The sequence below is a fragment of the Hemicordylus capensis genome, chromosome 5, assembly GCF_027244095.1.
Source record: "Hemicordylus capensis ecotype Gifberg chromosome 5, rHemCap1.1.pri, whole genome shotgun sequence".
NCBI lineage: Eukaryota > Metazoa > Chordata > Lepidosauria > Squamata > Cordylidae > Hemicordylus > Hemicordylus capensis.
Genome location: NC_069661.1, coordinates 210,896,777 through 210,911,153, shown reverse-complemented (window position 1 = coordinate 210,911,153; position 14,377 = coordinate 210,896,777). Strand labels below are relative to the sequence as shown.

The 14,377-nt window shown below is 44.2% G+C and overlaps 1 protein-coding gene across 1 annotated transcript in view; it reads right to left on the bottom strand.

The window, feature by feature from the left end:
* Window positions 1-14,377, bottom strand: part of EMP1 (epithelial membrane protein 1) — a 42,420-nt gene that overhangs the window by 4,624 nt on the left and 23,419 nt on the right. The window contains exon 2 of the mRNA XM_053251441.1: window positions 8,793-8,912. Within this exon, the coding sequence (XP_053107416.1) occupies window positions 8,793-8,870 (78 nt within the window). The 5' untranslated portion in view covers window positions 8,871-8,912. The remainder of the gene's footprint in view (window positions 1-8,792; window positions 8,913-14,377) is intronic.

Below are 14,377 nucleotides of genomic sequence, written 5' to 3'. Positions count from 1 at the left end.
TGTCCCCGAGACCACTTCAATCTTGCTACATCCCTGTTCTTTCATTAATTGCAGCATTGGGGAAGTTTGGGTACAGCTTGGGGTGATGGGGGATGAGGCATGCAAGGGGAAATGAGGACAAGAGATGGTATAAGGGAACAGGGAGAATGCACCAAGAGCCCAGGAAGAGCATCTATATGCTCTTACGTAGTCTTCCATTAATTTTAGTGGCATTATTCCTGGTCGTTTGTGCATTCTGTCCAAATATTTTCCATTTTTTATACACAAGTCTGACAGCTAGAACTAATTGTTTAAAAACAAAAAAAAATCTATGTTGAAATTCTCAGCATACATATTTCATGAAATGATGCTCTTAATCTGAGTATATCTGATGGTTCTTTAACTTTTGCCAAAGGGTCAGAATCTAGTAAGCAAGGTGCTCAATGATGTTTAAAGCAGTCAGTTTAGTACAAGCAGTGAATAATGAAAATGATGGTCAGTTCCTGAAACGTACTGCTTGAGTTACTGCCACTGATTTAAATCAAGAATGGATTTCCTGAAAAGAATTTGTTTGATACCGGTAGTGATACACCACTGAGTTGGTTGTCTTCTACTAATATCAGGGATGAACTAGTTCAATCTTCCTGCAGATGTTGGACTACAACTCCCATCATCCCTGATGATAGATCACGGTGGGTGGGGATGATGGGAGTTGTAGTCCAACAACAGCTGGAGGTCTAAAGTTGTGCAGCTCTGAGCATGGTATCATCTAGACCAGAGGTTCCCAACCTTGGGTATCCAGATAATGTTGGACTATGGTTTCCATCATCCTCAACCACAATGGGCAAAGGCTACATCCTCAGCCAAAGGCCAGTCATCTTCAGCCAAAGTCCATTGTGGCCGAGGATGATCGGAGTACTACTCCAGCAATATCTGGGCACCTAAGGTGGGAAACCCCTAATTTAGACTGAACATAGAAAATTAGGAAGGAGTTGACAGTAGCTTGAGTTGTCTCAGTTCTGGAGGGTGGACTGGGAATCATCCCATGCACACTCTGGATGTGTCGGGTGCTTCAGTTAATGAGGATCCCCATTAGATTCCCAACCTTGAGTCCCCAAATTTACTTACTTACTTACTTACTTACTTACTTACTTACACATTGATATATCACCCTATATAAAATCTCAGGGTGGTTTACAACTTAAACAAACAGCAACCAAAACCTAAGAATCATATTAAAACATCATAAATTAAAAGCCTGATGAAACAGGCGTGTTTTCAAAAGTCGTTTAAAAACAACCAGAGATGGGGAGATTTTGATTTCATTTGGGAGTGTGTTCCAGAGCCTTGGGTCAACCCTAGAGAAGGCCTGGTTTGGGGTCACCACCAGCGAGCTGGTGGCAAATGTAGCTGGACTTTCCCTATTATCTTAATAGGAGGCCAGGTTCATGAAGAAGAAGGCTCTCTCTTAAATACCCTGGGGCCAAGCCATTCAGGGATTTATAAGTAATAATCAGCACTTTTAATTTTGCCCAGAAACAAACTGGCAGCCAGTATAGTTCTTTTAAACTAGGAGTAATGCAGTCTTTACGGGTGGCCCCAGAGACCAACCTGGTTGCCGCATTCTGCACCAATTGCAGTTTCTGAACTACATACAAAGGCAGCCCAATGTACAGCACATTGCAGTAGTCAAGCCTAGATGTTGCCAGCATACCCCCTGCTAACCTGGCAAAGAGGCACCTTTTAACATGGTGATTCTCTTTATTTAGCAGGGGGAGAGTAACTGGTCCGATCCACCCCCAGCACAGTAGCTCCAGTGATTGTTGCTGGTGTCTATCTTATGTTTCTTTTTAGATTGTGAGCCCTTTGGGGACAGGAATCCATCTTATTTATTTGTTATTTCTCTGTGTAAACTGCCCTGAGCCATTTTTGGAAGGGCAGTATAGAAAACGAACGAACAAACAAACAAATAAAATATGCACTACTATTTTAAGCTTGTTTGTCTGAAGAAATGGATGTAGCTGGCTTATCAGCCAAAGCTGATAAACCTGGCCATTACCTCAGCCTGAGATGTCAGGGAGAGGTTTGGGTCCAGAAGTAATCCCAAACTATGTACCTGATCTTTCAGGGAGAGTGTAACCCCATCCAGAACAGCCACTTCCTAAGTTCCAGCCTCTCACAACTAGTACCTCTGTCTTGTTTGGATTCAACTTCAGTTTGTTCTCTCTCATCCAGCCCACTAACAATTCCAAGCAAGTATATAGAGAGGTTAAGCCATCTCCTGACCAAGTTGATATGAATAAATAGATCTGGGTGTCGTCAGCATATTGATAGCACCCGGCACCAAATCTCCTGATGATTTCTCCCAGATGTTTCATGTAGATGTTAAAAAGCATTGGAGATAGAATGGTACCTTGTAGGATTCCATATAATAGTTCTCGCCTTAAAGAGCAACAATCTCCCAGTGACACTATCTGGAATCTACCCGAGAGGTAGGAGTGGAACCGCTGCAAAGCAGTGCCTCCCACACCCAGCCCGCTCAGGTGTTTCAGGAGTATACCATAGTTGATGGTATTGAAAGTCACCGAGAAATCCAAGAGGACCAACAAGGTCACACTTCCCTGGTCGATTCCCAATTGGAGATGATCCATCAAGGCAGTTTCCTCCACAGAGCCCACACAAAACCCAGTTTGAAATGGTTCCAGATAATCTGCTTCTTCCAAGACTGTATTTCCTAAATTGTTCCGATGATCCCCAGCCATAATGGCCAAAGGCTAATGGGAATTGTAGTCCAACAACATCTGGGCACCCAAGGCTGGGAATCCCTGGTCTACACCACTGACCACTGTGGTCTGCATAGGCTATTTTGTGGTATATATGGGAAAGACCATAAGGGAAGAAGTAGCTGCCCTTTCCCAGCACACTTCCTGTTTTCGGTACCCAACAGAGAGCATAGGAAGCTCCTGTCCAGCCCAGCCATTATTTCCTGAGAATGACTATGTTCTTCCCAAGCCTCTTCATTTGGGCAGACCACAGAAGCCTGTTCCCTTGGAGCTCTGCTGAAACAGAAGCTGTGCCAAGCTCTGGAGCAACAGAGTGCTGAGAAAATAAAGAACTCGCTGTGGTTTCCTGAGCAATTTGGCTTCAGAATGTCCTTCCTGTTGTTGTTCAGTGTTATCCTGGCTTGCTTTTTTTTAAAAAGCGGTGGGGGGGGGGAATAATAGACTGTTCTCAGACAGGAGCATCCACCAGGGGTCATCATATACTAAAGCAAAGGAGCAGTTCTGGGGGTAGGGAAATGCATGGGCAGCATAAGTAGTCATGAGTAAAATGTCCAAGTGACTCCCTGCATTTTTGTGCATAGTTGGTGGTAGATGAGCACCTAGCAGTCCAACCTTACCCGGTGAATTCCAAAAGCAGTGCCAGTAAATTCAGTGGGATTTCTTTCTTAAGCAGTACCAGAGAAAACTGTTTCTATTCCAGAGAAAACTGTTTGGAAATAGCAGCTTTTGGATCATTTACTAACACCTAAAAGTGCGCAAACACACACACACACACACAAACACACACACACAGAATTGCTTATCCATGCCATTAAACCATTATGAAGGAAATTGCAGGACAGCATTCACACCACTGATTTGCTTATCTCATGAAGACTATACTGGCATTTGTCTAATTAAGATTATGAGCTGTCTCTTGGACCACAAGCTGTTTTGGACTATTGTCAAAGAGCCATGTAAAGTGCCTGGCTAACCTAAACTGAGATTATGGTGTGGTGGAGCTAATTTTTCAGCAATGCAGAATCAACACTACCATCACCTTATTGCAATAATCAGAGTAATTTGTAATAGCAATAGGAATTATATTGGGATTCCACCACCACCCCTGCCCACTTTCTCTATGGAGGAAAACATGCTTGATGGAGTTTAACTGCTATTTCTGATTGGTGGTGCAGGGCAAAAATCACTCTACAAACAGGACTTTGCTGCTTATTAGATTGGCTGACCTTTTTGGAGGCATTCAGTCAATTATTTGACTGGAGGCTCTTCCAGACGACATTAAGAAGTGCCGTTCTGGGCATGATTTCCCTCAGCTTTCCCACTCTTCAGAAGGCATGTGTTGTCATTTCCAGTGCGATTTTATGCTCTGTCCATATATACAAGTCACCTTAAGTGGCGCAGTGGGGAAATGCTTGACTAACAAGCAGAAGGTTGCCAGTTTGAGTCCCTGCTGGTACTATATCGGGCAGCAGTTATATAGGAAGATGCTGATAGACATCATCTCATACTGCGTGGCAGGAGGCAATGGTAAACCCCTCCTGTATTCTACCAAAGAAAACCACCAGGAGTCGAAATTGACTTGAGAGCACACTTCACCTTTACCGTATAGACAGCAGGGTCCTTGTGCAAGCTTAGCAGTGCCACCTGCTGGCCAGCTCTTGCTTTCCCTGAAGAAGCACCATTCCCCGGAAAAGTAATATTCAGCTTTTTACAAAAAGAAAGAGGTGGCCAACAGGTGGCGCTGCTGAGATTGCACAAGAACCCTTCTGTGTATGTGGACAGAGTGTGAATTTGCACTGGAAAGAACAATACAAGCATATTATGTATATATTACTAATATATTATGTGTATTATTATGTATGTAAATTTTGGTCTATGACCGTAAATAAACATGATTGATTGATGAACAATACAAGCCTCTTGAAGTGTGTGAAAGCAAAGAAAAACTTCACTTGGAACACTACAGGAATAATACTTCTTAATGTCACCCTGAAAAGCCCTAGAGGAAGAATTTTTGTTTTGAACCTAGTCCAAAGGAAGAGCTCCTGGTCTTCCAGGTGATGTGCTGGACTCTCAAGGTGAATTAACACAACTGTCTGGGCAAGGAGAACAGCAGCTGCAGGGAAAGCCTCTGCATGTTGCCTTTGTGCACTCTTTAAAGCCACCCTCCTTGACACTGGGAGCTGTTTGCAAACAGGCATGACTGTTTTCTTTCCCATGGTGGCTCCAGACTTCTGTGTGCCTGAGGCAGGGCACTTAATGCCAGCCTCCCTTCTGCCCCAGCTTTCTCTTTTTGTTTTAAAGCAGGTGGCAGGAGGGCATCTTACCACCTTGTTGGTGCCCCAATAATCTGCTCCCTAAGGCAACTGCCTCACCTTGCCTCATGGAAGGGCTGGCCCCATCCTTTCCAAAATACGAATATGACGAATACTTATATACCGTTTTTCAACAAAGTTCCCAAAGTGGCTTACATAGATACAAATAAATAAATTTGGGGCTCCCTGTCCCCAAAGGGCTCACAGTCTAAAAATGAAACATAAGCTAGACACCAGCAACAGCCACTGGAGGGATGCTGTGCTGGGGGTGGATAGGGCCAGTTGCTCTCCCCCTGCTAAATAAAGAGAATTGCATCTTTTAAAAGGTGCCTCTTTGCTCAGTCAGCAGGCTTTCATCTTGCATCTGCTTTCATTGCATACGTTACAGGGAGTCTGTGGAAGTCTGAATCAAAGCTAACTCCTTTTAAGAAGTGGATGCTTGACTTGACTGAATGCAGGTGATGGACTTTGTATGTCTTTTACTCCCTATTATCCTGGATTTTCAGGCAATCCTCATTTGTGACACAAAGTCTTCTTCTTCTTAAAGTATCAGTTCCAGGAGGCAGTCAGCAGGTATACAGGCATAAACCATTCCCCCTTTGCACACGTAATCCAGCATTTGCTGCAGTCGTCACACAGGCCAACAGAATTTGGTGTGTGACAGAATCAAATGAAAGATCTATTACTTATATTATTTTAACCATATGTAACACTATGTGTTCCCTGAAAGTAGGCAGGACTAATCAATCAGAAAGCATCTAAAAACAGCTCAGTTAATTGACCCAATCAATTAACTGGCCATTCCTGTGTATGTTTGGGGTTTTTTTTAAAGAGATGTTACAGAATAGAACTGAAATTTGAAATGGATTGGGCTGTGGTCTCTTTCAGGGTTTGGTGGAGAGAGCATGGAACGCTGAGCTCCTCCTCCCTAAAGAGAGGTGCAAGTGTTCTGTATAGATTTCAGATAGGGTATTTGCTCTATTTGCAAGTGCCCACTAGGGGGCACTATGACCGTGGAATGTTGAGAAGGCAGGTGGAAGCCGCCTCATGGAAAGGCTCTGGAATGTTTCTGGTTCTTATATTCATTGTTGGTTGGTGAGGAAAGGTGGTTAAAGTAAATTGAGGGCAGATCCTGGGAGACATCACAGAAGAAAATGATGAAGAGGAAGAAAAGTTAGAGATTGATTTGGTGAACTGGCATGGTTTTTAAGATGCCACAGGACTCTGTGGTTTTACCGTGAACAATGGATTTAAGGCGATGATAAGCCTATATACAGGGATAGCCTGAAAACTAGAGAATGCCAGCCAAGCATCGTTTTCAGCTTCACTGGTGCAGGTCTGTGTCAGGAACTGCTTGCGGGGTCAGCCCTTTAATGAGATCCAAGGAGATTTTCACCTCAAGTGGCAAATTAGGGGGGTGGCAATGCACATCCCCACTGCCACCTGGGCTGTGGCAGAATGAGCCATACCACCCCACCTTGGGTCCTGAGCGCTGGCTGCCCACTCTGAAGCCCCTCCCACTCCCTTCCTGTACATCATGGAAGCAGTGCCTATGCTTGGCGGTAGCGGAGTGAGCAGAGAATGACTGCACTTCCTCATTGGGTGCACTGTCTTTAATGCAGAGAGCAGGGAACTGTGGTTCAAATTCGAACCATCTCGCCGAGAATGGTTCTATGCACACCCCAATCAGGAACATAATGGTGGGAAGTGTGGACTGTCCACACTTCCTGTCGCCACCCCCGCCACCCCGCGCCTTTTTAAAAAGCAGAGACAAGGAGCAGCAGGAGACTGGTGTAAGTGAAGAGCAGGGATGGGAATCGGTGTATAGCACATTCTATGCCTCAAGAAAGACGGAGGTTTGGGCTGGTCATGACTGCCTGAGCTGGAGCTGAGAGCCTTCGATGCTGTGATTGGCTGCCCCCAGTGGCAAGCTGCAAGAATTGCAGCCTAGCATCTCATTCAGTTCTGGATTGGCCCTGCCTATCCAGGCTGGCAATTGGATCTCTCTAAACAGGAAGGGTGATAAAATAGATACAGGTTTCACCACTACTCCTGAATCTGAAACGTAGAGAAATCTGTTTATGTTTTGGGGCATTCAAAAAATCCTTCCAAGTTTGTCAACATCCCAGATGTGATTGCTAACATTCACCAGGTTTTGGACACTCACTCTAGCCTATAGACTCCCAGCCCAATCCAATGTAAGGTAAATCCTCCGGAGTTCAATGGGACATATGCTCAAATAACTATGTATGGGATTGCGGCTCTGATTATTAAAGGCCTCAACATAGTGCAACTTATTTCTGAGTCAAGCTTGTTCTGTAAGGCAGGTTGACTTTTAATGAATACATTTGTTTATTTTATTTCCAGTTTGGCTCCTGAAACAAATTATTTTCATGGAATTAATATGATTTAAATCTGAATTACAAAACCAAACCAAACCAAACACTAATAAACATATGATCTGGTCCTTACTGCTGATCTTCTGCCTCTCTTAATATGCTATTATAAAATCACATAGTCATTTTGAGAGAGGAATACAGTAGGCTAGTTTGGACAAGGTGGGGATCTCGATTCGTCTTGCAAATCAATACAAATGTTAAACAACACCCAGAACTTCCCATTGTATTTGACTTTGCCTAAACCCTTCATGAGAATATTTTACAATTCTGAAAACAGACGAGTAGGGAAAGACCTTATAATTATATAGCAGACTGTCTGGCAGGTAGGACGATAAAGCATCTCCAAACAAAGATGTACTAATTCCACTCACTCAACTGGTTTTTGCGTGGGGAGTGTCTGGGTGTTTTCTGTTCCAGGAGAGGGAAGTGGAAACATCACCATTACACACCTTCAGGCTGTCTGCAATTGCTAGTTTGCTTTAATAAATTAGGAGTATTCCCGTTCTCAGGGTGTGGCTTACGTTTATAGGTTTCAACAGAAAGTAGGTAAAATGGGGCAGCCTAAACCATACAGGAGAACCCCATTATTCACAGGGGCTCTGTTCTGGGGAGGGGGGCAGATAGCGAATCCACGGATAATGGATCATTAGGGCTATGGGAATCAGGGGGTTAGGTTCCTGGACTGCTCCAGATCACCTCAAATTTGCCTGCAATCACCTCCAAAACCAATAAACATGCCAAATAAAGGCCCCAACCATGCTCCTGAGATGCCCACAAGTGAAAACAGTGCCAAAAACTCCCAAAAATTTCACACACACCCATTTTTTAAAGTAAATGAGCCATAAAATGGCTCCCAAACACAAAATGGCAGTCAGAAATGACCTATTTCCAGCCACCCCTGACCCATGGATATGTGGGTTTAACCCTCCCCCTGTGTCTCTCCCCCCCCCGGCCACATATATCGAGGTCAAATTTCCATTACCTGACCGCGTATACACGAAACTGTGGGTGCTAGACCCACAATTAACACGGTTTGCGGAGGTGATTTGTCTTCTGGAGCTACAAAATAATGGACTGTTATCCTCTAAGGAATGTTTTAGACTCTCAGGCTGTGCTTTCTTTTCTTGGTCTATCTAAACCACGGCTGCACGACTTCAGCCCAGCAGCTGCAATTGGACTACAACTCCCATAATCCCTAGCCACAGTGGTCTACAGGCGAGAGATGATGAAGTTACAGTCCAACAGCAGCTGGTGGGCCAGAGACCCTATCAGCAGTACATGAGAATGATAACTTGGGAATGATTCTTACTACTTACGTTAGCAATGGTGGAGACAAAGAGCATGACTACAGTGGCAATGTGGACAACAAAAATACCGGCCAGTAGTACCAACATCTTGGCTTCTCACTGCAGAAGTGTCTCAAATGCAGAGAAAATCTATGGGGGAGAGAAATACATAGGAGAATATAAAAACACGTACTGAATTGAAGAGCATTGCTTTAGAAAATCCCATATGTGCCAAAACTGAAAGTCACATCTTAAACACACACCAGAGACCGGAGAGGAGAGCTGGTCTTGTGGTAGCAAGCATGACTTGACCCCTTATCTAAGCAGGGTTGGGTTCCCCTGGTTGCATTTGAATGGGAGATTTGATGTGTGAGCACTGTAAGATATTCCCCTCAGGGGATGGAGCCACTCTGCGAAGCGCAGAAGGTTTCAAGTTCCCTCCCTGGCTTCGCCAAGATAGGACAAGATTTATTTATTTTTTAATATAGGACAAGATTTCTTTATTGAACCAACAAACTACCAAAGCATACAATACGTTACCAAAGCACAATTATATACAAAGTGGTTGTTTGTACATCATATATCTACAAAGATTTACAAACAAAGATTTGGTAACCCACAGGGTTATAAAGTATATGCAGGCAGTACTGTAACTCGGCAGGTTGGGGGGGAATTACAAGGCATATCAGATAATCAGCAGGGGGCGGGGTACATCCAATGTCCATTTCCACAATTTGTCCCATTGCTGTTTAGAAGAGGAGAGAGATTCCTGCCTGCAACCTTGGAGAAGCTGCTGCCAGTCACAGCAGACAATACTGAACTAGACAGACCAAGGGTCTGACTCAGTATATGGCAGCTTCCTATGTTCCTAAGATCCTATGACCTAAAAGACACATGTGCTGCAAAGTGCATCTGCAAGCACACACAAATGCTCAGTTTAATAATTTTGGTAAATTATATACCACAACTAGTTTTTCAGGAAATTAAAAACAAGCCTGTAGAAAAACTGCCAATATATTTGAGGGTAGGGGAGGTTAGATAAGTTTAGAAAGAAATGTCTTCTTTTAGAAAGAAACATCTAAGAATGTTTATAGATAAGCAAGTTTTTTTTAAAAAAAAAACTTTAAAAAAACACCTTCATATATTAAGGTTTTATTCCACCCTTCCTCTAAGGAGCTCAGAGGGACTATATAGTTTGTCTCCCTCTCCTGTTTTAGCTTCATAACAATCTTTTGAGATAGTTTTAGTGACTGGCCCACAGCCCAAGGTCACCCACTGAGCAGAGATGTGAACCCAGTCCTAGTCTGACACTCTTACTACAATACTCCACTGACCCTTGATACTTCATATGTCGGCTCTGTGCGCCAGGCAATAGAGTTAAGAAGAAATTTGATTTTTCTTATTCCTCACTCTATTCAAAACATTTTTAAATTCAGAAATGCACAATTTGGTGAGTGGAGAAAAACCCTTTCCTGCCAAATGCCTCTGTCTGAATACTAGTGGCTGAGGGAGAAATGAACAAGGAGGGCTGTTGTCCTCGTGGCCTTTGCTGAACATCTGAAAAGTGTCGGGACGGGTGCTGCTGGCAAGAAGACGCTGGCCTTGATGAACCCCTTTGTGGTTTGATCCAGCAGAGCTCTCTTTATGGTCTTACTGTCTTAGTTACACATAGGCCTGGTTCAGATGTACAGTGCAACCGCAGGTCCCTTTGCCTCTGGTTTCCAGACCTGAACATTTGAACCGGGAACTGCAGTTTAAAAAAAGGCAAAATAGACCCGCGGTTTCCCTCCCTTAACTCCAGTTGTCACCTTCGGTTTTATTTCAGTTATGTCACTGTAAACTGTGCATCGACGGTGACCCAGGCACGTCTGATCCAGGGATTGATTTGAGTTTGTCTTAGTCTCAAACAGGAGTTGAGGGAGGAAGCTCCTCCCTCACTCCGGCTCCTTTTGGCTGCGTGGGCTGTCCTTCAAGACAGAAGGAAGCCCACACAACCAACTCCCCTGCCATGGACCAACGGTCTGACTCAGTATAAGGCAGCTTCCTATGTTCCTGTTGGAATGAATGGGTATTGTGCAAGAGCCCAGTAGTTCTGGGGCACATCTTGATTAATTTTGCCATAACTGCTTTCAGTGAAATAATTAGGCATGGGCAATGGAAATAACAGCACCACCAACTGGTAGCAAAGCGTGTAGCTAACTGACTGGAGGAAAGGTGACCTGATATTGGGGAAAGGGGATAAATTGCCTGGGAAGTAGATGGGCAATTTCTTTTTAATGATCTGGCTGCCAGATCATTAAACTGGCAAGGACATCACTATCATCTAGCAACTCCACCCATATTGACTGCAAGCTCTTCTTGCGTGATATAATTCAGAGCCAGTTTATACAGATAGCAAAAGAAAACAGTAAAGAGTGTCATTAGACCTCAGGCTACAGGTGGGGTAAATCCTGGATAGCACTTCAGATTACATGTAGGGGGCATGTTTGAATGTTCCCCCATGGATTAAGCTCCTTGCAAGTTTAAAACAGCACATCAGGAATAGTACCTATCCCCAGTGCTGGTTCACTACGTACATGCAGAATGATATTTTGCAGGACAGAGGACTGAGACTCCCCATTTGCAGCCTGAATTGGTACAGCCCAGGAAAAGCTTCACCACTTTGTTCCGCTACTGGTGTAAAGTGATCCTCAGTGACCAGCTAGGGCTGATATCCCCATTGGCTATATGCAATATGATCTTCAGGCTGCACGCAATGACATTTTGAAAGGTCCATTGCTTGGGGAGATAGATCAAGGCTCTTACTGTAGGGTTTCCTGCACAGGAACAAGCCATGCTTTGAAATGTGGGCGCCTCCCTGTTTTTTAAAAAAATACAATGATCTCGCTTCAGTCTGTTTTGGAAGAAAGATGCCATTTATTTGTAATTAAGTTGATTTGTGTTCCCATTCTTTCCTGTCTCTGCAACAAGTTCTGATGAACTGTGGCCAATGCCATTCCTCACTGGTGTGCAGACTACTTTTGTCTGCAAGTGGAAAAAGTTTCTCATCTTAGTCAGCCCTGACACTCCAATTAAGCAGAAGCAGCTGCTGAGTTCTTTGCTAGAGTGAGGAAATCTCAGTGCCAAACTACACATCACAGTAAGCTTCACGTCCATCTCTTAATGACAGCCTTCACGTTATGTCTTGTTTGCATTTCTCTTCTCCAGATTTCTCTTTGAACTAAGGGCCTGCCTGCATGTGAGCTTCTTCAATTCCTGAGATAATATTTTCGCACTAAATTAGACAAATGGGCTGAAGACCCCGTTCTCCCTCCCTACTAAGAAAAATAGGTTTTGAGCATGATCAGTGTGACCCGGTTTGGGGAGCTGAGCAGGGAGCTGAGCCCACACACATGAGCAGGGTGGGAGCCCCGGGTGGCCAGATTGGCCGCCCACATGATTGCCGGCTCTGTGACGGAGCCAGTGGGGGCTGGGGAGTTGGGGGGCCGTGCAGCCGTGCAGCCCCCAGAAGCTACAGTATGCACTTTTGCCTCCCCTCCGGGGGTCTGCTCATGAGCAGAAAAAACAGGTTTGCGGAGTGCTCGCTCTGCAAACCCGGTTTAAGGGGAGGGGAACTTAGGCGGGTTAACCGCCAGGAGGCAACCGGGCTCGGCTGTGAGCCCGGTGGCTCCCACGATCATCCAAAATCAGGCTAGGCTCCCCTAGCCCAATTTCAGCTGATTGTGGGAATAGCCTCATTATGTCATGCTCCTTACTGAATAACTTTGTATTGCCATCACATATGGGGTGATATCATAGACTGCACTGACTATATCATACCAATGGGCAGGAGATCAGTATGGCTGCTATATAACAGGAGTAGCCAGCCTTGCAAGTTATTGCAGCTGCAGAAGATGGGAGCTGTAGTTCAGCAACAGCTGGAGAGTCAAGGTTGCCTACCCTTGCTATATAAGCTTTTGGGAACTGGCTGCAAACCCCAGAACATATTGAGCAATTACTGTCCATGGATTCCATGCCACTCAGCGGATGACGTCCAGAGCAGCCTTTGGTGGGTGCCCTTGTGCAGAGAGGCTGCACTGAACTCAGCCAGAGTGTTGCTAAGCAGCAGAGTACATGGTTGTGGGGAGGAGACTGATTTCTGCTCTTCTTCCCTGTCCCCATAAGTGCTCTTTGCCTTCCGAAAATATGTCCCTGAGGGCAATGTGAATCTCAGGGACATGTTTTTGGAACACAAAGAGACCTTATGGGGGCAGGGGAGAACAGCAAAAATTGCTCCCTTCCCCCTTGTTCATGTGCTCTGCTGTAAGTGCTCTTTGCCTTACACAAATAAGTCCATGAGGGCTATATGACCCACAGGTACATACTTTGGGAAGGCAAGAACCCTTATGAGAGTGGGGGGAGTAGCAAAAATTGCTCCCCTCCCTTTGTACATGTGCTTTGCTACTTGGTAACACTCTGGCTCAGTTCAGAGCAAACTCTCTGCATGAGGGTATCCCCAGATGGTTACTTTGGATGTCAGCCACTATTAGGGAGTATCTTTTACTCCCCTTCACAATTGCCCCTACTAACTGGGCAAAGAGGCACCATTTAGAGTGGTCTCCTGTATTTAGCAGAGGGAGAGTAATTATCTCTGTTCATCCAAGCATAAAGTCCCTGTTACTCATTGTTTGCTGGTGTTTCCTTTGGGTCTTTATAGATATAGATATAGATATAGATATAGATATAGATATAGATATAGATATAGATATAGATATAGATATAGATATAGATATAGATATAGATATAGATATAGATATTGTGAGCCCTTTGGGATAGGGAACTCCCCCCCCCCATTTCTTTTGCTGTATAAACAAAGAGGCACCGTTTAACATGGTGATTCTCTATTTAGCAGAAGGACAGTAACTGGCCCTATTCACCCCAGCATAGTACCTCCGGTGACTGTTGCTGGTGTCTATCTTATGTGTCTTTTAGATTGTGAGCCATTTGGGGACAAGGATCCATCTTATGATCCCAAACTGCCCTGAGCCATTTTTGGAATGGCGGTATAGAAATCAAATTATTATTATTATTATTATTATTATTATTATTATTATTATTAAACTTTGATAATTTTTTTGTTGAAAAGTGGTATATACATATTCTAAATAAACAAACAAATCTTAACATTTTAAAAAATGTATTACATTTTCATCTTAACTGCAGGTGATCTGCAGTTCATAATTATAAACTGTCAGGGCTGGATAAAATGCTTGATTTTCTTACCAGGTACACACATGCAGCCTCCCCTCAAACACATGTGCAGCACTAGCATCTGTGCTTCTGAAGTGTGGATCTTCACACAGGTGAGGCAGCAAATTTTCACCAATCTCCACTCACCCTGGCAGCATTCTATGTGACCCAGAAATAGGTCCTTGAGGGTTGCACAGCCCTCAGGAACCTACTTCCAGGCTGCACAGAGTGTGTCCAGGGAGGGGTGATGAGTGAAAATCACCTCCCACCCACATGAGCATCAGTACTTCAGAAATATGGACACTAGCACTGTGCACATGATTCATTTCATTTTATTGGCTGCACATGTGCATTATTAGTGAGGATGTCATCCATTGACTGACATA